We start from the raw sequence: 27,264 nt of genomic DNA, 5'->3' as shown, positions 1-27,264 counted from the left end.
TTTCCCATGAGATTTGCAAAGATACAAAAAGCCAGACAGGAGAGAGTTGGCTGCTCTCAGTGAAAGTCTACAGAGAAAGCCATTGCATAAATATATGGGAATGGCTGAGGGCATAGAGGAAGATCAGTGCAAAAACCGAGGCGATAAAAATCTGTGAGGTAGGTAGTGGTAAGACATGAGGGAAATCTTGGACAGGATATGCATTTGAACATTCATTTTTTAAATTAGTTGGATAAACCATAACCAGCATTCTTTTATGCCAGCATTTCAGATTTGAGTAGCCACACTGCACTATGCAGGAGTCAGCAACTGGCAAAGAAAACATGCACCATGTCAGGTGTAAGAACAAACATATGTTGTGACCCTCCTCAGAAGTAAAAATCTAGCTCAGAAAGTATGCAGGAAAAGATTAGTGACCTACACAAGTCTCTACATGTTTTATGGACACTTCTCCAAAACGAAATATCAAAGCAGCTGCTGAAAGGCTGACATTTCATGTTCCTATAGTGTGTCAGACATACGCTAGCTTGGGGCTAGTCTATGTACCCAGCCATATTGCACTCATGCTTTACACTAAAGTCCCACTTATAAATGACTTCAAAGGGATTAGTTGATGGTTACTATGAGATATAAACATACTGAATAAATAGCAGTGTGTATATAGTTACGAGCATACCCATGGAACATGTTAGTGATGATTGAGCATGGTACCCAATGAATGGATAATTGTTTTATCAAGTTTCTGGAGTTTACTTTGATAGAGAGTATGGCTACAGATCTGCATCTCAGTGACTAGTCTCATTAGGTGCTTTTATGTACTCCTTTGGTTTTTCAGCTCCTTTGGAGATGGCTGCTGCTGCTTTTGACTTACAACAACTGTGATAAATTCAATCTCCCTGCTTCATGGGTCACACAATGGGCCTGACTGAGGATAAGATTTAATGCAAGAGCCTATCATTGGCCTTATTTAGAGGTAAATGTACAGCATCAGTTCTGTGTGGTACATAATAGCTCTTCTATGAACTGGCCCAAAGCAAATGCCAGACTGTAATAATGCTTGTGATCTGACTGGAAAAAAGGATGTCTCCTTGCTTTTAGATTTAGTTTAAAGTGCTGTTATCAAGTGGCTGTGAAATGAACCACGATAAGGACCTGCTTTGAGCTGGCAGTTCACTCTGAGATGAACTGTAACAGTCCAGGTAGTGCTGGACAGACACATAATTTCCTCACAATTGAAAGGCGAGCCCAGAAAATAAAGAAATGCTATCATTTGATATGAAAGCTGCTCATTCCAGACAATATCAACTGAATCTTAATTGGATGGATGTCATTAAGCAGGTGTTCATTACTGATGATATTCCTCTGTGGTTTTGTTTGTTTTCTGATTGGAAATGAAGAAAGATTTCTGTACCTGACTTTTTCCACTTGAGATTCTTGGTGACATGACTTCTTATTGAAGCTGGGAGGCAGTCACTCTGGATTTTTTTGAAAATGAGTGACCATTAGAACTGTATCCCACTAGAGAAAGAGAAAGGATAATAATTGGTTACTTCAGGGGAAGTTGCCTTACAGTGAGAAGTGTAAAATGAATCCTTGGACAGTTGTATAGCCATGTATGCTTCTTCCCTGGGGTTTTAATTGGCTGATGCCTACACAGGGTGTGGAAATTTCCATGTATCTGAAACATTTCCTCCTTAGGAAACAGTCCACAACCTGTGGTTTCGTCCTTTATCCACAGGGGTTGCTTAGTGTGAGATACAGATGAAAGATGCAGTTTCAAGACTGCTTTCTTTGTACCTTGCTCAGCTAGGGATATGGATTCTAGGCTGCTCAGGTTCATCTTCCAATTTGGTGGTGGCTCCTTCTGCCAAGCTTAAGTCAGACTTGTGCCACTTTAGCTGAAGGTATCTTTCCATCAAGTCAGCTCCCACGTTGAAGACCAGAGCAAGCCAGGCCAAGCCAAAAACAATCCATATTGCAGTTAGGCTCCTGTACACGGGGATATAGTGCTTGTTGGGGTTTGTGCCTGAAAAATCCAGGAAAATCTGCATATTTATCTTGGCAGCTTTGGTCTGCTAACCATACATACTCATAGACCCTCTCCACTCCTTGCAAAAGTGTGTGTGTTAATGAGCTTGTGTGATCTATCAGCAGATAGAATTTTTTTTTTATTTTTAAATTTTTTTAATGCCAACTCTCAGGTGAAGCTTAGCACATTTAGCATCCAAGCCCCAAAGATGAGGCTATATAATAGAAATAGCCATATCTGATATTAATCAGGGATGCTCAAAGTCAATGGCTCCTATCCAACAACAAAGGAAAAACATCTTGGAAATTAAATGTTGAATCCATATTAACCATATTTTACTCAAGAGGCACACAGGGGATCTCAGATGATTTAGGAAGCTACAATTTAGTGATATAGTGATTGCTTTTTGGAGGCTGATACACCTGGGATTTGCAATCACTTGGATAATATGGGAAATGCAGCCATTTTAATTAAGTGGTTATGAGAATCTTAATCCCTGGTTTGATATTTCCACAACATGGACAAACAATGCTGATACAGTCACAGGACAACACTCTAGCTATTCATTTAGTCTCTGTCATTCAGATCATCATGAAACTCCACAGTGTTTCAGCACTGGATTCTTTTTTATCTCCTTTTGGGACATAGTCATGAACTGTAGGAGAGGAGAGCTATCACTTGTGAAGTAGGAAACCCTAGTGGTTTTAACAAATAAACACATTAGACATAAACTGTTAAGATTATGCATTTGTTCAAATAAGTTTGTGGAAAAATAGCCCCTCACGTGTCTCTACCATGATGCTCTCAACCTAGAGGTCTAAAGACTATGTAATATCACTGGGTTTGTCTTCTTTCAGAGGCATCCTGTGGTTGTCAATAATGTCCTCCCCATTTGAAGTACTGCTTATTTAATATTTGATATGGTTTGTTGTTGGGAATGGTAGGCTCTTGCTAAAACAAATCACTGTTAGAAAAGGGTGGTTCAAAGGCTTAATAATGACAAATGAATTTTATTTATATTCCACCTGTCACTCTTGATAACATTTGTACCAGCCTGGACACAGACACCCTTGGATAAGTGTTCAGTGGCATGTGTGAAGGGAGTTGGGTGACTCTCAGGTTGGCTGTCAAGAGAAAAATGCTCATAACTTATAATACATTAGCTCATTATTACCAGTCTGGCTGATCTTGACCAGATCTATAGTGGAATGGATATCTATGCTCCCTGTATTTAGTTTTGTACTAGAGTAATGAATTTCAACAAAGCTCAATCCAGTTCATGTTCTTTTTTACCTACTACATAGTCCCCAAATCCAATGGTGCTCAGGGTGATGAAGGTGAAGTAAAAACCTTCTCCATAGCTCCAGCCTTCTACATAACTGAAGACTAACGGTGGGAACACCAGGAAAAGCAAGGTCCCAGTGGTCAGGAAGATGGCCACTGCCAATGTTTGAACCACCTGAAAGAGAAGAGGAAGATGGCAGCTAAACAGCATGGAGCAGTTGTCTTATCAAAATTGCTGGGTCTGTTTTACTTTTCAATCACAATCCCACTCCACCTGGGAGCAATGGCAAGACAAGGAAGGACAAGCCAATGCTTCCATGTACCGCAGGCTGAGTTCACTGTTTGCATGTAGATATTATACTTAACCATGAAACAAAAAAAAATCTTAAAACTAGGAAAAAAAGAAGGATTTTTAAAAGCTTTTTGCAATGAGCCATATTTTCAGACTTACTATGACATCCATAGGAGTGAAATACTCATTTTACAATTTCAATTCAAGTGGAGATGCTCTTGTAGTCACCTAGCTTCTGTCTTTGAGGAAGATCACCAAGTACTGCATAACTCATGATACAAAGATTGGCAAGAACAAATTAGGGTTCTTTTCACTATGACTGCTTCCAAAGATTTATAAAGTGGCTTGCAAGAGCTCAGCCAAAAATATGTTTGGATGAAACCTAAGTTAAGTCAGTTTGCCTGCTTTCATTTTTAGCTTAGAAGTGCTCAGAGCAGAGCTGGTTTGTGTTAGCACAGGGCAGATCTGTGCCTCTCAGGACAAACATCTGCCTTCGGGGAGATAAGTTACCGTATATGTGACTGCAGTAGATAGGTACAAAGAATGGTCAGTGGATGGGTCCTGAAGGGATTTTAGGAGTTTAGGACTGATGATCAGGAACTCATGGGTTTCCAGGGAACACATTCTGGTGAACTTTTGACTAATGATGTGTGGGCTGATGCAAACTCATTGCAATTCTTTAAAAATGTCCTGCAGGGCAATCAAACTGGAGTATGATTTATATTAATGAGTCTATTGTGACTGGGTGAAAAGCCAAACCACTGTTTATAAAGTGGAAGGTCCAGATATCATGTTTTAATTTCTCTCTCTGAATTATTTCACATAAAAAATAATGCTCTGAGCTTGAGAAACTTGGCTTGAGATGACTGGGTGACTTTGACAAGTCATTTCTGTATTATGTGTCGTGTCTCTCTAGCTGTGTAATGATACTTGTCTCATTTGCAGAGCAGCTTGACAATTACTGATTGACATGATTATAGCTGATATATAATTCAGTTGTTCTCATTTACTTCATTCCAGTATTGTAATAGCATTTAATTATGTAATAAACTTTGCATAAAAATGTATATCAAAATGCACAGTTTTACTTTTTAACCTGTCTTTTAAGAACTTTCTGGTATAAACCTATGATGTAGGGAACGGTAAGTCAGGAATAACGAAGAACTGATTGCAATTAATTTCGCAGAGCATGACAAAATTGTAAGGAGATAAACAAACTTCCTTGAATAAGCTTTTCAGATCAAACAAGCAGATAGAGCTCCAAAGGTTTGTCTGATCATAGGAGTTCTGTCAGAAATGAGGTGTCAACTCAGGAGTGAAAAGGGAAAAAAAAAAAGATCACATCCTTGAGGTGCTATTAGAAATCTCAGTAAAGATGCAGCTATACTAGAATGAAAATCCTTCTGGTGGTAGAGCTGCATGGGTTTGGGGAACAGACAGAGGTTATGCAGCTAAAGAATTTCTTGCTTATATAATCCAAGTCTGCATTTGACGGTACCTTTATAGCTTTCCCATTGTAGATAGAGAATGTACTGACTCAAGAGATTTTACAAATGTAAAAGAAAAAACTTGTGCCAGAACTCTGAAATGTTTCAACATATCTCACATATCTAATCTCCCTTTTCCCTAGCTGAAGGGGTCAATTCATTGACCCTTTTCTCAGAAACATGCACTAACTTTGTAATAAATGACCTTCGTGTATTTTCCATTATCAGTGCTTTTCTTATTAAAAAATGTCTGGACTAGTTCAACAACTCACCAATAAACTGTAAGTAAGGAGAAGGAGTATTTGCATTTTAAGAAAAGAAAAGGAAGGAAGTGCTAAGTTGCTGGCACAACAGGAAAGCTAATTCCAGCCAGATCAGGAGGCCAATAAAAATAAATTGTCTTTTCACAGTGTCAAGCTCGACTCTGGAGAGATGTTGGCATAGGCTGGAGAATAAGAGCTTGATTTGGCAATGTGTGTACATGCACGTATTCTGCCAAGGTCACCAGGTCCATGGTTTTGCTGAGTAAGGTTTTAAAAAGGCAAATCTAGGGTCCCTCAAGCAAAAGCCTATAGCTTTAAAGCTATCGTAGGTAAACTGAGTGTATCAGGTTTCTGATAGAGAAGGCCACGTAACTGCTGTGGTTCACCCAAGGAAATCTAACCTAGCAGCAGCAGCAGCTATCTGAGAAAAGAACTTTAACTAGTTTTAAAATCGTGAAAACAAATGGTAAATTGACACTGTACCTGGGCACGCCCTGGCTTTTGCACCCATCTTTCCAGGGTAAGCAGATGAGCATTGAGACCTTTTCCCAGCTGATTAAGGAAGGCCAGATTGAGGGGCACTCCAAATAAGGCATAAAACACACAGAAGATCTGCCCTGCCACTGTGCTGGGGGACAAGTTACCATAACCTGGAAAAAAAGAAGGAAACAGCTACATGAAAAGGCTTTACTGTCAAGCTGCAGGCATCATGGAGCGTTCGTAAGCTTGGAAGCTCAACTACATTTAGCTTCAGGAACCTGTGTATCCATGATTTTCTGCAATGAAATCTGTCTGTGAATTGCCATTGCTTATGATGAAACCTTGTGCATTCACTACTACTAGCTGAAAATTAAACATGAAAAATATTACTCTTCCAGGTACTGTTGTAACTTTCTATAGGTCTCTGATTTTGTGGTGAGTGCAACTCAGTGCTTCAAAGCAACCTAAAGATGTGCTGTCCATGTACAAAATGATCTTGCATGTACCAAGTAGGCCCTCAGCTTTCTTTGCAAGTATAAAATACTGGATACAGAAAAATAACAGGCAAAATTGGAAACCAACAGAAAACCATGACCCACAGTAGTTGATTGCAGGTGTATTCTGTCCTATTCTGTCCACCAATTACACATTTCTGGGGGCTTTACAGGACAGTTGGAGGAAACAGTTTTTAAGGAAAGAGAGTACCTCACCTATAGTGGTGACAACAGTTCCTGCAAAAAAGAAGGAGTTGCTGAAGTCCCAGTTACTGGGATTTGTAGAATTTCCTTCTGGGTTGACCCCTTTTTCCCATGCTTCCATGAGGACCTGAAGCGGAAAAGGTCAAAGGAGCAAAGATGAGGAAGAATGTCAGAAATAGAGATAAGTAAATACTGTTTTCCATCTTGAGCAAGCAGAGTGATAAACAGTGTAGATAACAGGGTAGAGTTGGACTAAAAAGAACTTATGCTGACATGGCAAAACTTGGAAAAAGAGCTGGCCAGGAACTTGAACTCTTGCTACAGAAGAACAGATCATTGAAATACGATAGGTTCCCCAACTAGATGAAATCTGAGGGGAAGGGAGGGGACAATTCCCCAAAGTGATCAAACCGGGAAAAAAAAGTTGTGCCATAAAAAATAAAGGTAGTCCTCTTCTCTCCTTCTGTAATCCATTCATCTCATTCAATTTTTTAATTTAGGCATGTGTAAATGTATAGTTTTGTCTGTGGGCAGGGGCATGGGGAACATGGTCATTTCTGTTTCCTCCATGTAAGTACTAGTAAGGATGAATTACTGGTTTTGGTTATGACTTCCATAGAATTTTCAGTGACAATTAGGCTTCTCCTAGTCTGAAAGATTAACTAATAAAATATTCTCTGCTATTCCAGATAGATCTTACCATATGACCAAAACTACTGTGTACCAAAAAATTACTGCTCCTGCATCAAATATCCTGTTAACTGCCTTAATGAAGATTGTGTTCCTTTGCTGTCCCCAATGATTTCTTTATGGGAGACTGGTTTCCTTCTACTCAGTGGTCAAGGTTTTAAGAATCCCCCCATTTGTCACAAAGCAGCTTTGTAATTTTGCAAAATGCTTGAAGGAATTACTTGTTCATCACTTCTAAAGACTTTGTATGATGCAAGACATGAACAGGAGTCAATAGCAGCTCCAGCTTTAGCTGGTTCCAGGAGTATGAGACCAAAGAAGATACTCTTTTTTGATTCAAATGGTAGCCACTCCCAAAAAGATTGCTTTTTAAATGAACATACCCACTACAAGGTATCTGATTTTGGACAGGATTTGCAATATTCGCTGATCTATACTGGTGGACTGAATATCCTAAATTTATTAGCTAATCTTATTCCTTCAGTAAAAAATCCTACAGCATTGGTCAAATTTTTCAGAGGGCTGCTGGATATCATCACATGTGACCTCATGACTGAAGTGTCAGCAGAGCTTATTTTCAATGACAAAGAACTTTATATTATCCATTAAAAGCCTTTTCTTAGAATGAGAAGAATTCAACACATCAAATTTTCGAGTCACTTGTTTCATTTGCTGCTAAGAAGGAGGACACAGAAGCTACTGAGGTGTGAGTATTTTGAAATAATCACAGGTTTAATTTATTCCTGTAAGGAACCCTACACAGTTCTATGCATTTCAATGCACAGGAGTTCACAGGAGTTACATTCACATCATGAGAGCCAACACAGAAGAGTAAGGCAACTTTGAATGTGGAACCTTTCAGACACAGTCTGACAAGGCCACATTTCTTGGTATAATTGATGCTGTTAAGTACCAACCCTATGAAAGAACCCCATGAATGAAATGGCATCCTGGTGCCCAACAAACAGGTTCCTGTGGGACAGTTACAATGGCTCCTGGCTCCTTTCATCTACAGCTCAGATAAGGGTTATAGCAGCTGCTGAATGGCTGGTGAACATTAGCTGTTGCCTTTGGGAGAGAAGTTGTCAGTATGTAAAAGCGATGTGCTGTAATTTACAGTAAGAATATGAAACCTTCATTAAGCTATAGTAGGATGTGGAGAGAATAAAAACTGCCTGCTGTTTCTGCTCCTGTCCCCCTGCCAATGCACATTGCAGCCACTTGTGGTCATAAACAAGGATTTGGTCCTTTTGGGCTGTATTTATATCATGTCCTTTGAGACTGAAAAAGTATGGACATGATCAAAACAGGGACTCCTTACTCAATGCATTTGCTTCTCAGCTGTCAGACTGGCATAATTTCCTGACCAAAGTACACTTATCAGATCATTAGAGTTTGGATTTGCACTTTCCCAAAGCTCCAGGCTGCTCATGTTAGGAGCTGCAGCTCAGAGCCATCTCTCAGCTAGGCAGTTTTAGCCATGCAGAATCAATGCAGTTTATTGACATGAAATTGCAGGAATTTGTTTCATGCACAATGGAGTCAAAACTTAATGAATCTGGGTTGAATATCACATTTCAGGATTTAGGTTTAAAGAATGGGCATTAAGACAAGACATCTTATAGCTGTTAGCTGAATAGACTGAGTCCAGGAGCTGTGTGTCACTGCAGTCTAACTACCATGGCTTTTCAGACTGGAACTTGTGACATGATGAACAGGCCTCCTTAACCATATAGTTAAAACATGCAGAGACACAACTGCTTCCCTGCATCAGAGATTTAATATGGGAAGACTAGTATTCGCTAATATTAGTAAGAGTTAGACAAATTTCCTAACAGGTCTTATAAGCAACGTATAGGTCAGAGAGCACCTGCACTTACGTGTACCTTGAGGACTACCAAGTCTCAGTACGTTGAAGCTTGGTGCATTATAGATGATTTGGTGCCCTCAGCCGGTTTTATCTGGAACAGCTTACAGGTGAAACTAATTCAGCAGAGACACGGCAGCAAAATGCGATTCTCTGAATGGCACGGCAGGGCTAAGAAAACTCCACTGGAGTCAGAGGGAGAAGAATCTGGACACGTGTGACCTCCCCTAATATTTTGACGGTAGAGGAGTTTTAACTAAATCTTTCAATCCTTTAAGATATCACAGCTGGGTTTAGAACGAGAATCAGGTTTTCACCTCTGCAGTCACTATTGGAGAGGTAAGGGAAGGACATGTAATATCACCAAGTCATGAAGGTGAAAAAAAATAGACATGGTTTTAGGCATGTAAGTTCTTGAAAACTCTAGTAATTTTCTGGCCAATGCCCAATGTTCCACAAGTAATAGATCACAGTATTAGTAATCAGAACATTGGCCTTGTAGACAGAGGGTCAGGCACCTTTTCTACCCTTTCTAAACTGAACTTCACTGTAAGCTTAAATCCATATACAAAATCTGAGCTTTTCGTTGATCAGAATCATACACCTTCATGGAAGTCCTCGGACTTGGGCAGTACAAATTGTTTAGAGTTTTTATCAGTTTTAATGACATGGTAGAAAGAGTTCAAACTGTTTAGTCACCCAGCTCTGCAACTGGGTATGTTTTGAGCACAAAGAAACTGGTATTTTAAGGATTTATGTCCAGTTCTTGCAATACTAGTATGAGAATATATCTATAATACCAGGAAAGGTCGAATAATTTATCTTTAGCCAGTTTTGAGGAAAAGATTAAAATGTAATTGAAGATGTCATTAATTGACAACCCATATTGAACAAGAGCCCTTTATCTCTTCTTATAAGTGATAGATAACACAGTTTGTGATGGTTGACTTTATCTTTTCTTTAGGCCTGAAGTGCAGGACCACCTTCAAAGGCAGTATACAAGTTCTAGTACAAAAGGGCAGAATTTGCACAGGTTTGGACTGGAGAACCCTGGAAGGGCAACCTACTTCTTTAGATTTGATTCTTGTTTTTTGTTCCCATGCATAATTTCCAGTAATAATTAATGAGGGAGATGAGAACCATGAAGTTGAAATTATTGCAAGGTAGCGCAAGTGCATCACCACATTTACATATTTTGGGAGTTTGTGACTGGGGAAAGAAAGTAATTCCATAGATCAAGATAAGGAAGTATATGAATGGGCTTGAGTTATTTATAGAGTTAGATATTTAGTATTATGGTCAGCTGATCAGTTTATATCATGCTTGGTCCCAATAGTATAATTTCTTCTAATGAAAATAATGTGTGAGCCAAAATAATGGGAACCCTTTCCTCTTACCTGTACAAACTGCTCCAGGGCTTGTCTGTCCAAGCATGTGTAGTTCTGCAGGAACTTGAGCTTTTCCAGCTGGAACTGGTCCCGAAAATGTGTCTCTGCCTGCTTCTCCAGCAGCTGGAACACCATAGCACCCAGGAGGAGGTAAAAGAGATAACCCAGTACCAGCAGTGGAGTCCAGCTGATCTGCCGGCTGTGCATGCTGAGGAGGGGCATGCTGCTGATCTGCCCTTGCCAGTTCCTGCTCAGTACTTCATAGGTTACTGTCCCAAGATGTGACCTACCCAAAACACCCAGGAATCACACACCCATGTTCCCAGCTATTGCCCTGGAGAATTTTTCAATAGAACATCAGGGTATCAGGGCTTACAAAATGAGACTAACAGAGAAATTTTACCCCTCCACATCTGTTCTCTATCTAAAATAAAGGGCTTGATAAGAATTGTGAATCAGAATGTTTTATCTAAAGATCTCAATCAAATGAATAAAGCCCTCTGAGGTTGGTATTGATTTCCAGGCTGGGAAGCTGAATCAAAACTGCGGTTATATGACTTACCCCAGGTCATATACATATGGAGTCACAGATAGACTCTTAAAAGTCTTGACAAGTAAAGCCTTACTCTAAACACTAGACTTGTGTACAAGAAAATGCTCTAAACTCTCTAATTACAGCAGACTCCCCAGAAGAAAGAAGAGTAGGGAGCTGAATAAATGGAAAAGTCAATAGCTGCTGTCTGTACCACACAAACATTGCTGGCACCAGTAAAACCAGCATGGTGAAGCTTACAGACATCCTGAATTCAACTTGGTCACACAACAGAACCTCTTTATTTTCTAGTCCTAATAAGATCAATCCCCTCACTGCCTGGCCTACTGCTCCTGAACTCTGTCAGATGACTCCACCCTTTAGTCCACTGAGTTAGGGAATAAACCACTCATGCCTACTGCGTTCAGTCTCTGTATTGCCCTTTTAATCCAAATACATATGGGGGAAGGAGGGCTTAAGGTAAATCATTAGCTAAAATGTATCAGAGTTTCACTCATGGAAGCCTTAATAATTATCATGCACTCGAAATGAGCTGGGCTTGCATTTTTTTCTGTAGGAAGAGCTTTATGGCAAGTGTCATCTGTGTCACACTGCTTCTGAAAGAAAACAAACACACACTCACACACACATGCAGAGGAAGATGGCCAGGTGGCTAGGGCTGCAAATTTGTTATTACACTCTCTTACTGTTAAAATGTTCTGGATATAAATATCCCTACTTTGCTTAGCATTCAGATGGTTTTACATCTACCTTCAAACAAGAGGTAGTGCTCACAGAAAAAGACTGAAAAAATGATTTAATTCATATCTGTATCTGGGAAAATCCCCGGACTTGCCATTTGTACTGTGCTCGTAACCTGGGGCCAGCCATTATCCAGAGGAGGATGACTGACTGGCAGCAGAAGGCCTCTTACCACTCTGAAAAGTGAAAACTTTTGTGGTTAATTCCCAGGAGACCATCCTGGACTTTTTCTGGGACCACTCTGTCAGTGTGAGTGGGGGGAATAGAAATATTTCAACAGGAAAGTGCAATGTGCCTTGATTGCTCTGATGTTTCTTTTCAACTGGAAAAGCGAAACATTTGGGAGATGGAAGTTACAGTAGCATTGATATTACTGAGTACTGCAACAACATTACGAAGCAACCTGATCTGAATCAGCTGAGACATCCAGCTTATAATCACTGATGGAAGGCCTTCTCTTGGTCTGTGCTAAGGATGACAATTCTTTACACAGTATCTAGCAAGACCATCACTCTTGTTTCTGACTTCCATAACTAAAAGGTACAGCTTGTTATTCCATTCCTAGTGAAATGATATGGGTAGAGAAGCATGGGGTGTTGCACTAGCAGGGCTGTCTCTGGTGGGAGATCCAGGTGTTTGCTGGGTTGTTGTTGATAGGACCTATGACTACCAGGCCGAGAGAATGCCAGCCTACTGGTTTTCTGCAATGGATGCAAGCCATGGAGTTGTGCACAGCTGGGCTGGCACAAATTTCCTCCGTTGAAGTACATTCCACAATTAAGGGTATGAAACTATAAGATATAAATGAACAAATACAGCACTTAATCAGTTTTTTGTCCTCTTCTATTCTTTCCAGTTCAGAGCAACAAAGCATTCCAGCTGACGAACTTGGCAGGGTAAATTATACCTTAAGAAAAAATTTCCACTCAGGCTTACTTTTGAGATCTACATTTTCTGAGGGTGTTGCAAACTGAGTCACTAATATCATCAAGGTGTGTTTATTTCTATACTATAGTTATTCCTACTGGTTTGGTTCTTTCCCCCTCTAGTGTCAAGCTGCAATATAGGAACCAAATAAAGCCAGATTCTGTGCAGCAGCCCAGAAGTTATGCCTTGCCACAGGAAAAAAGAAACCCAAATATGTGCATTTGGAAGCAAACTGAAGACTTATGATTTCTGTGTGAGTTCTGAATCTGGAAGAGGGAATTCAGCATGGCTTACCACATTGGAAATTAAATTTGGCTTCCAGGTAAAAAGGCATAGTATACAATGTGCTGAAATAACAATACTAGCAAATCGCTTTTTATAACAGGATGACAAAGAACACTTTCTAGTCTTAACTTCTCTTGTTGCTTTTCTAATGCTCTTCTGATTAAAAAATAAACAAAATCTGAGTTCACAAACTTTAGAAATAAAAAGTATGGAATGCAGGAACTTTTTAAGAGTAGCTGAACACGGAAATTGACTGTTCTTCTGAGGTCCTGCTTTTTCAGTGCTCCCTGCCAATGTAGAACATAAGAGTGCATCTGGTCTCAAAGCTAGGGAATGACTTCTCACAAAGCATGTTTTGAATCCAGGACTGGACATGATCTCCTTGATTATTCCTTCACTTATCTTTCTTCCTCAGTGTGACTAACCCAATGGCATCCAGCTTTTCCCATAGAAAATCTGAGCCATTCTGGAAAGGACAGATACTTAAATGACATCCTGGTTTACAGTCAACATAATAATCACTTTTCATGTATTACTTGGAGCAAATCAAAGGATTCAGTGTTCTCCAAATGCTTTACCTATTGTTTTTACAACCCCTAACAAATCTTGAACACGGATAGATGTGAAATAAAAGACAGGCCAAAAATAACTGACATGGTTTGCTCACTTTTCCTCACTGGTTCTCAAAAGCCAGAAAAATACCATTGTGATCAGAAGTATAATTTACATCAACACAAATAAGCATTTCTAAATTAAGTAACAAAACAGCTGAAAGATACCTTGGCTGATCCTGATCTCAAGCTTCTGATGGAGAATGATTTTTAGTCTCTGTACTAGTTGATACAGTGGATGCAAAGATCCAGGGATTAATTCTTTCACAAGCTAAGCATTTCAGCCTGAACAGTTTGTACAAGGAAATACTGAATTATTTTAATTTGTTGTGCTCCTTGAATGACTTTTAAACTCTGCACTGCAGAGAAGAATTAAGGAAATTATTTTAGAACCATATTAAATATAAATACGAGAACCATTGCATTTCTTCAGGCATGACACTGCCATGTGGCAATTTTCAACTTCTGATTTTGTTCTCACTTCAAATTTAAACCAATCATTTTGACTTCCTGATTGGTGTCCACATAGGTGAAAACACGAAGTATTTTCAGATAAATATTATAAAGAATTTTAAGATTTCAACAGTATTTTTCTCAGACAGATTCCACAGGAAGAAAAAAAAGATTCCTTGAATTCTGTAATTGCTGTATTGGAGGTAGATCTTGTTTCTGTTCTTTATCTGTATAAACGCACTGGAGTAAATCCACTGTTGGTCCACAGATACAAGTATTTGTTTAGTTCACTATTTGTGTCAAATGAAGCACTGCAGCTGCCCCCTAAAATGAACAGAAGGTAACCTTTTGAAAATCTCAGGTGTCGCTCCTGAGCTTTTCCTCAAGGAAAAGGGAAAAGGAGTCTTCATTTTTATTGTGGTGGTGTCAAATCAAGGCATGAATAGTAACCATTATAAATAGTCAATTTACTTTGCTTGTCTTATAGGTGAGGTTTCAAAGCAAACATTGCAGGAAGTGAAAGATAGAAAAATAGAAAAAGATCGTTTAACATTGATTAAAGCAACAATAAAAGTGATTCATATGAAATAAAATAAAACCAGAAGTTTGATTGTTGTGGTTATTAGAAATGCACTTTGAAAAGACAAACCAATTCTATATAGAGCTACCAAATATGCTATGTGTTACAAGGCATTCCCAGGTGTTCATCTTCTTGACATCCATATTCACCAGCTGCATGTTTGTACAGGCAATATTTACAAGATCTTAACATTTTATTATGTTGAAGCGCTCTCAGTTTATGCTACTGACATAAAATACTTGCATCCTGTGATTGATTAAACCAGGTAAGTATATATGACATTATACATTTACACCGTTACACATGTGAACCTCATTACCTCTTCTTTTAAAAACACAGGAGTGACAGAGGAAGATTGAATTAGGGCATGTCCATCTTCCAAGAAAGAGAAACTCAACATAAGGTTATGTCATTTTTTTTCTTGGAGCTCTCTGGAAAGCTGCAGTGGCCAGGAAATAGTGAAATGCCCAAGCCAAAACCTGGTTAGCTCAAGGGTTTCATTAATGCAGGTCCAGACTGTGTACAGAGCCCTGGCAGATTCAACATCAATGATAACAGAGCCCTTGGCCTTTATTATAAGTCTGGGTCATATCCTGACCCTCCCAGAAACTACAGTGCTGTAACACACCAGAGGATGTGTATCTTCTTCTGAAATTAACTATATAGAAGATTCGAAATATGTTGAAATAAAAGATGAGATAATCCACAATGTCCAGCATCAATTAATCCCAGAAATACCTGTATGGAATCTACCACTCTAGAGCTACTTCCTCAAGAAATCTCTACCAAAAAAAAAAAAAAAAAAAAAAAAAGAAACTTGGATTTATTCTTGTTGCAGATAATAAATAAATTGTATTTACCATATGAACATTGAACCAAACCCAACTAGGTATCATGTGAAGTGACTGGAGTGAGATGTGCGTGAGGATCTCCATGCTTAGCAATGCTGTTTTACAGGTAGCTTAGGGAGGATTCAAGACCAGGATAAATGTGGGCCTCCGGTTGTTTCTTCAATGTAGTAAATGCTTGGATTATTTCAAATTAATCTTGAAGTTATATGAAGAGAGACTATTAAAAGAAGGAACTTTTTTTATCTGTGGCCAACAAAAATTTCTTGAATCAATAAATGCTTTCACAAAGCCACATGGACGTTTAGAGAAGAGATCCAGAAGCCCTCCAGCACCTGAGAGAAGGCCATCAAAAGCTGGAGCCAGGCTTTTCACAGTGTGGCTTGTGAGAGGAAGAGAGATAATGACAAAAAGAAAAGTTCAGGAGGGACATAAGGGAAAACCTTTTCATCGCGAGGACGGTGAAACATTGGAATGAATTGCTTAGAAAGGTTATGTGGCCTCCATTCTTGGAGGTTTTCAAGACCACACTGAACAAAGCCCTCAGCAGCTTGGTTTGATCTCGTAACTGATGTTCTTGTGAGGAAGAGGTGGGATTAAAGACCTGCTAAGATAATTTCCAACCTGAATTTTCCTGTGAATACAAAATGCAATTTTTGAAGACCGGAGGCAGTTTTTTAAAAATGAGAATGCTTTATATCTTAAGACTATTATTTACTAAATGAGCAATCTTTTCTTTCCCCATCATCTTATGAAAATTTTCAAAAGATGCAAGAAAGACTTTCTGTTTACATGGTTTTATATATTTATATGGGTTTCTATTACTGGATGCACTTTTGTCCAAGATCTTAAGTGTCTGATATAATCTTAATCTTAGACCATGTTGCCAATCAGGTACTACTTTGTTAACAGTGATTGAATTTCACACCAAATTTACAACAGTGTAAAGAAAAGGCTAGAGAATTTGGAAACAGGAGAGCAAGGAATTATTTTCTCTCTGTGAGTGAGATGTGTGGCAAACTGAGAACAGACCACTGAATCATCAAGTAGTAGCAGCATCACATAACTCATATGAAGATAGCAGAGATCCTTCTTTTAACCAGTTACTTAAAGCTATTGGAAATGCTTCAATGTCAAAAGGAAGGAGATGTTGGACCAGTGATTCCCTTTGAGCCACCTTCAAATAAATTCACCACAATGGGTATTTTACTGGAAACAAAAAAAGACAGTTGCTTCACCCAGCAACATGTTGGAACCTGAGTCTCTTCTCCAGCTATGAGGGCTGGATGGAAGCAGGAATGTGGCCCTGGTCTCCTCAGCAAAGCTGTATTAGCAATAATACATTGTATATTTAATACAGTGTTTATATATAACAGAATGAGAAGAAGAAAAATAATGACAGACAGATAAGAATTCTGGAAGAAGGACATTTTAATATAATCCACTTCTGACCAAATCCTTGAACTCTTCTCAAAGCAAGAATAGATCTTTTATCTCAGTTTGCGCATATGAAATTCTCGTAAAGCTGACCAATTTATATGGTACCTGTGTTGACTTTTGTAGACAATTAAAATGCAAAAAAAGGTATAACTTTAATATTTTTAAATTGATTGCATATTAGTTGTTAATTTGGCAAACATATATCTTCTGTAGGTTTGAACACAGCAATTCACCATGTACTTCTGTATAATTATGAATTTGACAAAGAATTAAGTATCAGCAATTTAAAGAAATATACATCCTTGAGAATATGTGACTTCTGTCAATATATTGTTTTATTTTTATGTGAACAACCCATATGCTTCTAAATGCATGACTGCAACATTATCACTAGTATGAAAAGTGACAGCTTCAGTATGACAGTATGTATATCTCAGAGAAATAGATTGTACTTTGCATTGCATTTTTTGATTTTAATTTGGCATGTAAAACAAATTTTTTCATAACTGGATATTATGCAATGAAATAGTACTGAGTTAATAGTGAACTTACATTGTATATGAGATATAAATGCATTTAAATTTTCACATCTCGTTGGTGTTTCAGAAGTATTGGCCCTGTTCTATTTAAAGCCTATTAAGTGTACTTATTTCTTCTGAAACCTGTATATTCTGGGAGGGTGTGCATTTCACACAGCATTTAATCCATTCAAATAAAAAGAAAACAGTTGAGAAATTTTGAACTCTAGAATTACTTTCTAAAATAAATTTGTTTTTATATTACAATGCAATCCCAGTATTCTAATAATCAAATATGAAAATTGTTATTCCTTGGGGGGGGGGAAAATCTCAAATGAAATTTTATGGAATTTTATAACCCAAATAAGTACTATTATTGAACAGATATCTCTTGATGCTCAATAGCTACAATTAATAAAGCCTTATGCAAATTGATGCAAAAAACCCCTATCAGTAGTAATAAGTGTTTTCCAGATTAAAGATGTAAAATAGCATTAATCCATTAGATAATTTTAACATTTAGAAATATACAATGAATTTTCATAAACAAACATATTTGGCAAACTCCTGATTAGTTGTTTCAGTTTTGTTAATCTTAATGCAAGATGAAGATACTGAGTGCAAATACTCAAATATCTATTGTCAGAGAAATGGATTTTGCTGTCAAAGACAAATAATTTCTATACCTTTACCAATTAAACCTGTACATCTGAAGTACTTACTTGTACCTGTTTCTAAACAAGAAGAGGAAGGGAAAGAATAAAGGTCTTTCATTGTTTCTAAAAGGAAAGAGTGGACTGTGGCAAGAATTTCATTTGTTCCCCAAGCCTGAAAGGAGATAAAGAAATACATTGGACTACATTTCAGGTTGCAGTCAGTTTTAAAACAAACTTCAGAAACACAAAACAAAAGAACAAACAATCCTTTAAGACACAAAAATCATTCATCTCCTCTTTTGCATTTTCCTTTCTCTACCCCAAGACTGAACATGGCATCAGAAGCATGTTTGCAGAGTAGCCCTTTTCTAAAATGCTTTCCACTGCAGTTATTACAATGCTTTAACAATCCCAGCAAGGCCCTGTGAATGTACCTGCTTTAATTCCGCTCTGTTTAGAAAGCAAATGGTAATAACCTACAGTCCCTGAGGTAATCGTTACTGAGACCTCTCATTCCCACCCCTGCATTACTGTCACCAAGGACAATCATGAGCATTCCCATGCTTTCTATTTATGAAACTTATTTTCCACTCTGTTGGCTTCTGCACACATTTATTCTTTTTTTTTTTTTTCCTTCCCATCTAATGTACAGTAGGGCCCCTCAGTTTGCTTCTAAGATACTGATATAACAGTTTGAAAGGGTCAGGATCAATAAAGAAAAGAGCGTTAAGGATGTTGACATTTTTTAAGCCCCACAGACTTTGGTTTGGCTGACCCTGTGCTTCCTCATATTGTTTCCTGCAGGGCACTGTGTGTGTAACAGTCATGCAGAGAGTGAATACATTTGCATGCAAATGTAGAAATGATTGCTGAACTTCTCAGCTGAAGAGAGTTGGTAAGGAAGCAACAGAGCACCGAACTGGGACTCAGCACACTTAGATTCTGTGTGAAAGTGTCTGACTCAGCTTAATGGCTCTGGGCAAATAATTTCTCTTTGGTTTATTTTGTATATGTTTGAAATTTCTTGAGGAAAAGTTATGTGACTGATAACACATAGTGTTTTTCCCCTGAAGTTTGAAGTGAGAGTACATTCTTCTTCTCTTCCGCTCTACCTAACTCTACATCTGAAAGTTTTTCTTTCTGGGAGCAGGAGTGGGGACATCATAGCCCCTATCCTTGTCCCCTAAAAGAAAACCCTCCAGTTCTGCTTCATCTTGCTAAATTAGAATTTACAACCTTTATTTGCTCAGTGGTTCCTGCTATCTGTGGCTCCATCCCTCATATCTGGCAGGTTTTCCCTTTCCTCACAAGGATGAAAGCCTTCTTTTAGCTTTAGCTAGGTTGACTCCAAATCCTTCTCAGAACTTGCTGCTGAGCTGTCTCTTGTCTATGACACATCAGGTCCCTACACGTTTGTTGAACTGACACAGCCTCTTTACTTTTTTGTTCTCCTGCCTATGCTTAGCAGTTGGTTGAGCCATCCAGCCCTGCACTGCCAGGATGATCAAATGCTACTCCATTCCTTTTTCATCTACTTAGGGCAGCTCATCTTGTCTAACTTCAGAGCAATTTTAGAAGTGTTGACTCTCCTTTGTTCTGCAAGAATACCTTTTATGACTTGGGGTCTAAATAGTTGTCAATGTTAATAATGTCTAGTCCCTGATGGATGATGAAACTGATGGATGATGCCAGGTAATAGCCTGTGGCTGAAAACAATCAGGATGGAAAAGGCATTTGAGAGGCAGACATTCTTGATACGGTGTGATTCAGGAGAGGATCATAGGATAAGATGTGCTCTTGTTAATTACATTACTCTACGTCACAGATTGAGTACGTTTGGACCTTCTGAAGGCCCGAAAGGTTTGTTGTAAGACATTTATCTCTAACCTTCTTCTGATGAGCTGCCTATAAATCCAGCTTAATTTCATTTGCAGAAGAAACCTGACAACAGCTTTTCTAAATAAAGACAAAAGGGATCCCTTAGCCAAAGCGTGCTAAGTGTTTGCTTTGGATGAGTGTAGGGAGGCTGTTTTTTCAGCCAGTGTTTGTTTACCTGACAGTTTTCTGATAAGCAGTGTGATTCCAAAGCCCCACTTTGTGACAGTGCTAACACCATCTGCCAGGTGCTGATAGCTTGTTGAAAAATGCTGCCATCAGCACCAAAGTGCTGATGGAAAGTTCTTGCCTCAGTAATCACTAACACGCTCATATTCTGTCTAATTGGTTGCTGCCACTAAAAACTATTATTCAGGGGAAAAAAAAAAGCACAGGTCATTTTTCTTTATCATGATAAATTACTTTTAGGCTACCTTGCACTGCCACTGTTGTTTATTTATTGCTTTCTTTTTCCTGCCAATTTTACTTATCTCTACTCTAGAGTGAACTTTATTACCTTCCTGTGATTGCTCTTGGTACCTGATTTGACGACAAATACTCATAGAAAGTTTCATCTGACCTTGATATAGTGAAATATCTGTTAAGGACATACTCTCTGCTAGGCACAGTGGGCCAGTCTACCTCCTGAGGCAGGGGTACAGTGCAATCATTTGAGTAATATTTATTTGGTGTCAGTTGCTACAATTAAATTTGTACCAGATGAAAACCAGGACAGATAGTTTAAAAGAAAATCTATACAGAAAAATTTGGAAATACTTTAATAATCTAGAAACCACATTCAAATTCATTTACTTAAGGGTAAAATAATATACTATGCAGGTTGCACAGCCATGCGTGCCCCAGACAGTTCACTGATGGTGGCTGAGTAAAACAGAGATCCTTCACAGTTTTGCACTGCAGCATTGAGCTAATAAAGGAGAACATGTGAAGAACCTCAAGTGTTTAGAACAGCTGAGAACATAATGTAATATAACTGAAGCCAGAATCAGTTCTCACTTGTGTCAGTATAATGTGGACTAAAGCTATTTTGGCTTTAAAATGCTGTACTGGAGATTTTAGTCTGGCTTCCTATTTTTTGGCAGGATTTACCTTTCTTTTGCAGAATGTTCTGTCTTGCTTTAATGAAAGCTAGGATGTCAGCATCAGCCTGGCTGTCTCCAGTCAGAGGAATAGATGTACTTGAACTTGGTGGGGTCCTGAAATAAGAAAGTATACCCGTGGACTCAAGTGACTAAGAAGGTTTATTTTTCTGTCTCTTTTCACCAGGAAGGATTTTGTTCTTTAGATGCATTGTTAGAAGTGGCACAGTTTAGTGGAGAATTGTCTTAGGACTTCTTAACGGTCTTATGTAGGTTCCTAAGATTAGCCACGATCTCTTTAGTGTGGGAAGGCTACATGCTTATCAGCTATAGACCTCTCACAAAGGGTTAAAAATATTGCACTGCTGAGTCAAAGACTTACTTCCAAGTGGAAAAGCTTAATGTAGTGAGTTTACCAGTGAAATGATGGATGTGACTACGCCATGTGTGTGCTTCCTTCAGGCTGCTGTACATTTGAACAGATCAATAGAAGTTTTGCCTGCTGTGGGGGAATTAAGTTTTCATACATACACAGAAGTAAACAATCACGTGGCATTCAGGACATTTCCTGACAGACACAAATCCTTTATGCTGCTGAGTCTCCACTCCCAGCTCTTGTATCTATGCAGTGAAATAATTGACTTACCACTGCTTTTGATAGATCCTCTGGTGGTGTGAGATGATGTAATACAATGAAGCTGTTCTAATCAGCTGAGAAATGTAAGAATTTTCTCCTGCATCTTTAACCTTGTTTAAAGATTAAGCACTAATGGGGAGATTAGAAATACAGTGACAAAAAATTACAGTACAGAAGGACAAGTGGAACTGAAGGGAAAACCTTTTTTTAAACATATCCTATCTTCCTATCTCTGTAATTATATTTATTTTCACTGTTCCCTACTGACTGTAGCAGTAGAAGGTTTGTGGGACTGACATATACAGCAGTCTAATATCCTTGTCTTTGTGCTACTAATGTGGCACTTTGTGCTACTTTGTTCTCAGTGGCTGAATCAGTGAACCAAAATGGAAAAAAAAAAGAAGAAATTACTCTGAACTTAAAACTCCCCTATTTTTATGTAATTTACAAGGTGATCGCAGAACACCAATAAAGGACTATTCTCGACTGATTTTCATTTATTTAGCAACAAAATAAAAAATAAAACCCCACAGTATATTTGAGAAGGTACTCTCTAAATTCCACTTTAGCTTCTATTTTTCTTCTGCTTTTCTTAAACCCAAATGCAATTTAAAACATTAGGTTTTGGGGGATTAAATTTTCCATGACTTTTTTCTGTTCTAGAAGTGGATTGTTTTGGAAAATGAAAGAAAAAAAATGCCTTATGCTTTGTTCTTACTAATGCAGTAGGAAAAATAGTAACTTGACTGTATTTTCCTAAGGGTGTTAATAGCCAGAGCTGTTGAGCACAATAAGAATATAACTTCTGGAAGTAGAGTGACTTGGCATAATGTTTCAGTGGGAGAAAATAATATGAAAATAAACACACTAGAAAAAAAAAGGAGGCTGAAAAAAACAGTGGTTTCTGTTAATCTGCTAAGGTAATTTTAACAAAGCAGCACCTCTTTTGAGAAAACATGACATATAACCTTTTCCAAGCCTGAAGCTGTTGCCATTTTATTTTAATAGAATGATTTATGGGAGGGAGATTAAAAATATTTTAAGGACAAAATCACAGGTATGAAAAAAATCTCTGCCTAGTTCCTGCATTCTACAGTTCTGCAATACATACACACTCTGATTTCTCTTCTTTTCAAATGTTTTTTTTTTGCTTTTTCAGACTTCTTTCTCTGAGAAGACACAGTCATGAAGATTCATAAGCTTGTAGAGAAAAAAGCCTCAGGCCAAATGTGAAACCACCTGTGTAATGCTGATGATGGCAGCAGGTTGGTCTAAAGTTATTTGGCAGACTGCAGTTGTTTTGGAAGTTGGAGGAAAATCTGCAATTTTTTTTAATTTTTATGTTTCATGGAGACTGTTTTAAATAGAGTGATGAAGGATGGTCAAGGCATTACATTATTTTGTACTTTTTTTTCCCTCTGAGTACCCCAGGTACAGTTCTTACCTTGTTTTTAAAGTTGGGTTACCAAAAGTGATTGAATTGTTTTTCACAGCTGGATCTTCATAAGGGCTGTCTCTTGTGGTGTCTGAAAAACTGGAATGGGAAACGAAGAAATGAGAGAAAATGAAGGAAATAAAGAAAAGAATATAGCCCATGTGTAGGCAATATTAATACACTAATTAACTACAAAGAAGATTTTTTCAAGATTTTAAAAAGTCTATATAAAGCACTTGTTTACTAGAAGAAGATTTTCAGTTTAATCCATAAGATGATTATGTTTATGTCAAGAATGTGGCTATGAAAGAATGACAAATAACTTCATAAAAATTATACTTTTAGTATGTGCCTTCTAAGCCAGGCTTGTAAAGCACTTTGATGTATCTGATGTACACTTTGTAATGATATATTTAGTTCCTAAACTGACTATTAACCAAGTGAGGCCTTAGCTCATTTTCCGTTCTTTCTTTAGTCAGGCAAAATTATTACCAAAATCAGTGAGAGACTGGATAAAAACTCAGTGAGGACTTTGGGATGGGGCTTGTTGATGATAGCCAAATACATTGCAAACAGCTGCTGTGCATTCCTGCTCCTGCAGATATCATTATCAAGGAAGCTGACTGTTAGGGAGGCAGCTTTGTGCCACTGGATATCTAGGAACTCTCTCCTTTTCCTGGGGGTTGCATATACTGCCAGATCCGGTGCCAATCTTAGAGTGGAAAAACTGAATTACTCAGTGTAAGGATTTTTCCAGTAGATGGCAGGATTGGCAAATTCTTGCGTTTCTAACTCTGCAGTAGTTTGTTCATTGTTGGCTGACGAATTGATATTTCTGGCAAAGAACTTGAAAAGGGAAAGAAATTTATTACTAAAATTTTATTGTATTACACTGTGCCAGATTCAGTTTTGCAGAAGATATTGTACCCAGGAGTATAAGTCATTTTCAGTCGAACAGCTCCAGGTTTCCTGAATGAGTCTCTTTAACTCCTCGAGTCCCACACCATTCACACCTGCCTAATTCAACTAAAGCAATATCGTATTTAATGTTAATAATATTCTGTACTTTATTACACCTACATATTACAAGAGCTAGAAAGGATGTGTGATGTTATTACCTACTATGTGGCTTAACAATATCTGGGAACCTCATATCGTTGTTCTGCTTTAGGATTTCCTGAACATTTTTTCCATTGATTTGGCAGTTCTTAAAAATGAAGTGATTTAGTGTTTTAAATTCAGTTTCCTAAAAGGCCTCTATGTCTCTGCCCTGAGATAGTGAGGCATCCAGGTCATATGACTGTGGTTTAATAAATCACTACACATCAGCTGAACCATAGCAACTATCCCTGACTCTATTCTTAGCCTACAACAAACATAATGTCACTTAATGTGATTCTTTTCCATTGCTTTCTTTTCATTGAAATAAGCATCTTTGCTTTCTCTTTGCCATGCACAAAATATATAATTTTATAAATACTGTGAGTCAGCTGAAGTATTTTATTTTTAAGCTGCAGTAGTTTATATGCTTGAACTACCTTTTTTTCCATTGAAATGAAAATAAAATTATTATCCAAAATTGTTAAATCCCCATTTGAAAGGGGATTTAGATTCTGATTGATTTAAAAAACTTATATACTACAGGTGTGGTGGGGTTGGAACTCTAGGGATGTCACTTTCAAGTGGATTCCTGGACCCAGGGACAATATGGCAAAACGTGCCTGAGGGTGCTCTGGGAGAATTTGGCACCCAAGGAAAGTGGTATTAAAAAACCCACTTTAACTGAGATGATGCCCAGAATCAGGAAATTAACATTACAGTACTTAGAGATGGACCTTAACCTCCTATCTTGTGCATGTGGGGTTGCAAGCAGACATTTTTATTGTGGGATGCAAACTGTCCTCCTGCAAGTTAAGGAAATTTATAAGCTTATAACTATGTTTTGAAGTGACTCAAAGATCTGTTTCCACATGAGAGCTTAACAATTAGGGTACTAATCTAACCAATGGGTCCCTCAGTTTGGCACATCTCAAATCCATGTTTTATATATCCTAGAGATTTCTCTAATTCCTAGGCTAGAGGGATGGTCTGTACGGGGATAACTTGCATCCTTCATACCGAAGTTCTGATAATGGCATTGCAAGATAAGTTGAATCATAAGAGGACAAAAGAGTGTAATTTTGATGTGCAGTGGTTTGTAAGCTCAGATGCAACTTGTTCCTAGCCCATTTTTAGAAGTCAGGACTTTCCTTCATCCGAGTGTTAGATGCTGTTCCAGTGATGCAAAAAAACCGAGAAATGTTCTAGTAATTCTCTAAATTTAATGGAGATTTATTATGCCTGCATGGGGTGGGGTAATGATACCCCTCTTTGTGTGCCCAACCTGAAGGACTGAACATCTCAGGATGCTCAACAAAGCCAAACAAAACCATGCCTGACATGCTTTAGTGTGATGAAAGTCTTCTTCAAGCAAGGGGTTGGATCTAGAGATCCCTAGAGGTGCCATTCTACATTTCTGTAATGTGCAAACAGGCACTCACATTTTGGATTTGGGTGGATGTGCGTGGTACGTAAGTCCTGTCTCTTTGTCTGTCTCCTAAGCTTTAACCTCTAACATTATTCAGCTTCTTTTGACAGTGTATAATTCCCATTTTCATTCTGAATCTATCTGATTTTTCCTTGAGTTTAAGAAATCTCAAAGACTGTCCCCTGACAACTTCAGCAGAATCCCTGCTTTTTCTGGAGATTAAAGATAGTCTGTCCACTTTATAGATCTGTTTGTTTTTATAACCTAGTACCTGAAGTTTCACTCAGTGGATAACTTGCTTTTTTTTAGGGGGAGGGGGAAATCCTCTGTTGGGGTGTATTTCTCAGTCAGGCATGGGGCAGTGGTCATACAGATGTACACAGTGTTGCAGCAGTGTTTCCCTTGCTGCAGGAACCCAAGGGCCAGAGACAATTGATCCATGGACTGATCAGCTCCATCAAGTACATGGGGTAGAGGAGCTGGAGCAATGATGGTATGAATGCTTAATTTGCCAGCTGAAAAATAGGGGAAAATCAGGTAGATTAAAATGAAAAGCGGAAAGTTTGAAAGTGTGCAATCTCTGTAATGTTTAAAAAACCTCAGCTGCAGTTCTCCAGTTATCTGAGCTTTGGACATGAGGGGAACAGATGTTCAGTGTACAGACAGGAAAGATTCAAGCTGCATAAAAGCTGAACATTTTAGTAGTTGGCTACAAAATTAAATTTGGCCTAACTTGGAAATTCATAGATAAATTGTTCCAGTTGTTGCCAAAGAATGTGAGAACCTTTGAAATGTCACTAATTGATGATGTTATTCCCAGATTATGTTTTATCATTATGTAACACTGCATAAAATTGGCAGGAATAAAAAGTGATTAGACAGAAAATGCTGTAAAATATGTAAACATTGACCTTATTTCACATAGCCTTAATATAGGGGGTAAATTTTGCAATCCAGGACAATAATTGTTAAAAAAATCTGATGCTAAAAATCATCAGAGAACATGAAGAGTTACTTGAAAATATCTCCAAGGGAATTTAAAGTGCCAGGAAGATTCTGAATAAGAAACAGGACAGCCAAGGATTCTGAGATTGAACATACTGTGGGACTTGCTGGAATAGGACAAATGAGATTCAGTAAAAGGAAATGAGTGAGGTTAAGAAAGATTTGGCTGAGATAAAAAGGAATGCATTCCTTCTGAGAGAAGGAAAAAAATCCAAAATTTTTATAAGATTTGAATAATTATGTAACATTTATTTGATTCAAAGGGAATACCAGAACAGTTCAAAACTATTGAAACTAAATGTTCAGGGAGAGAATTAATTTGAAGAGACAAGGATCTGATAGATTCCTTAAATGAAAGCCATTGTGAGAGAGACTGTATGAGGAAGAACAAAAGTCTGTACTTGAATTCTGAATGTGTGGAGTACACATGGAGTGCTGAGCCCAACATGCATTTTCAGACTTTTCGCAGACTTGACAGGAATCCATTAAGAGACATAAACATGTACACAGTATGAGTTGCAGGTAGCACCACAAACTTCCAGATCTTCCTGACTGAGGCAGAAATGCTCACTATTAAACTCTTTTATTAACACAG

The 27,264-nt window shown here is 38.1% G+C and overlaps 3 protein-coding genes across 8 annotated transcripts in view; all 3 read right to left on the bottom strand.

Moving 5' to 3' along the window:
* Positions 1-1,789, bottom strand: part of KCNK17 (potassium two pore domain channel subfamily K member 17) — a 30,736-nt gene extending 28,947 nt beyond the window's left edge. The window contains exon 1 of the mRNA XM_039569522.1: positions 1,412-1,789. Coding sequence (XP_039425456.1) covers positions 1,412-1,444 — 33 coding nt within the window. The 5' untranslated portion in view covers positions 1,445-1,789. The remainder of the gene's footprint in view (positions 1-1,411) is intronic.
* LOC104684428 (potassium channel subfamily K member 16) lies at positions 1,428-16,796 on the bottom strand. The gene is made up of 6 exons (XM_019281212.3): positions 10,488-16,796; positions 6,546-6,660; positions 5,839-6,005; positions 3,323-3,488; positions 1,798-2,026; positions 1,428-1,518 (listed from the first exon to the last, which is right to left on the bottom strand). Exons 1-5 carry the CDS (start codon positions 10,698-10,700, stop codon positions 1,803-1,805), a joined length of 885 nt encoding a protein of 294 aa, XP_019136757.1. The 5' UTR covers positions 10,701-16,796; the 3' UTR covers positions 1,428-1,518; positions 1,798-1,802.
* A 93-nt stretch (positions 16,797-16,889) lies between these two features.
* Positions 16,890-27,264, bottom strand: part of KIF6 (kinesin family member 6) — a 158,100-nt gene continuing 147,725 nt past the window's right edge. For 5 of the 6 annotated variants that reach the window (XM_039569520.1, XM_039569515.1, XM_039569516.1 and 2 more), the window contains 3 exons: positions 23,147-23,236; positions 21,076-21,182; positions 16,890-18,290 (listed from right to left, as the gene is read on the bottom strand). In XM_039569520.1, the coding sequence (XP_039425454.1) occupies positions 18,214-18,290; positions 21,076-21,182; positions 23,147-23,236 (274 nt within the window). In that variant the 3' untranslated portion in view covers positions 16,890-18,213. The remainder of the gene's footprint in view (positions 18,291-21,075; positions 21,183-23,146; positions 23,237-27,264) is intronic. The other variant, XM_039569518.1, reaches the window with a different exon arrangement.

The sequence above is a fragment of the Corvus cornix genome, chromosome 3 (genome assembly GCF_000738735.6).
Source record: "Corvus cornix cornix isolate S_Up_H32 chromosome 3, ASM73873v5, whole genome shotgun sequence".
Classification (NCBI taxonomy): domain Eukaryota; kingdom Metazoa; phylum Chordata; class Aves; order Passeriformes; family Corvidae; genus Corvus; species Corvus cornix.
The sequence above is the reverse complement of the archived record's forward strand: the minus strand, read 5'-3'. Positions and strand labels throughout refer to the sequence as shown.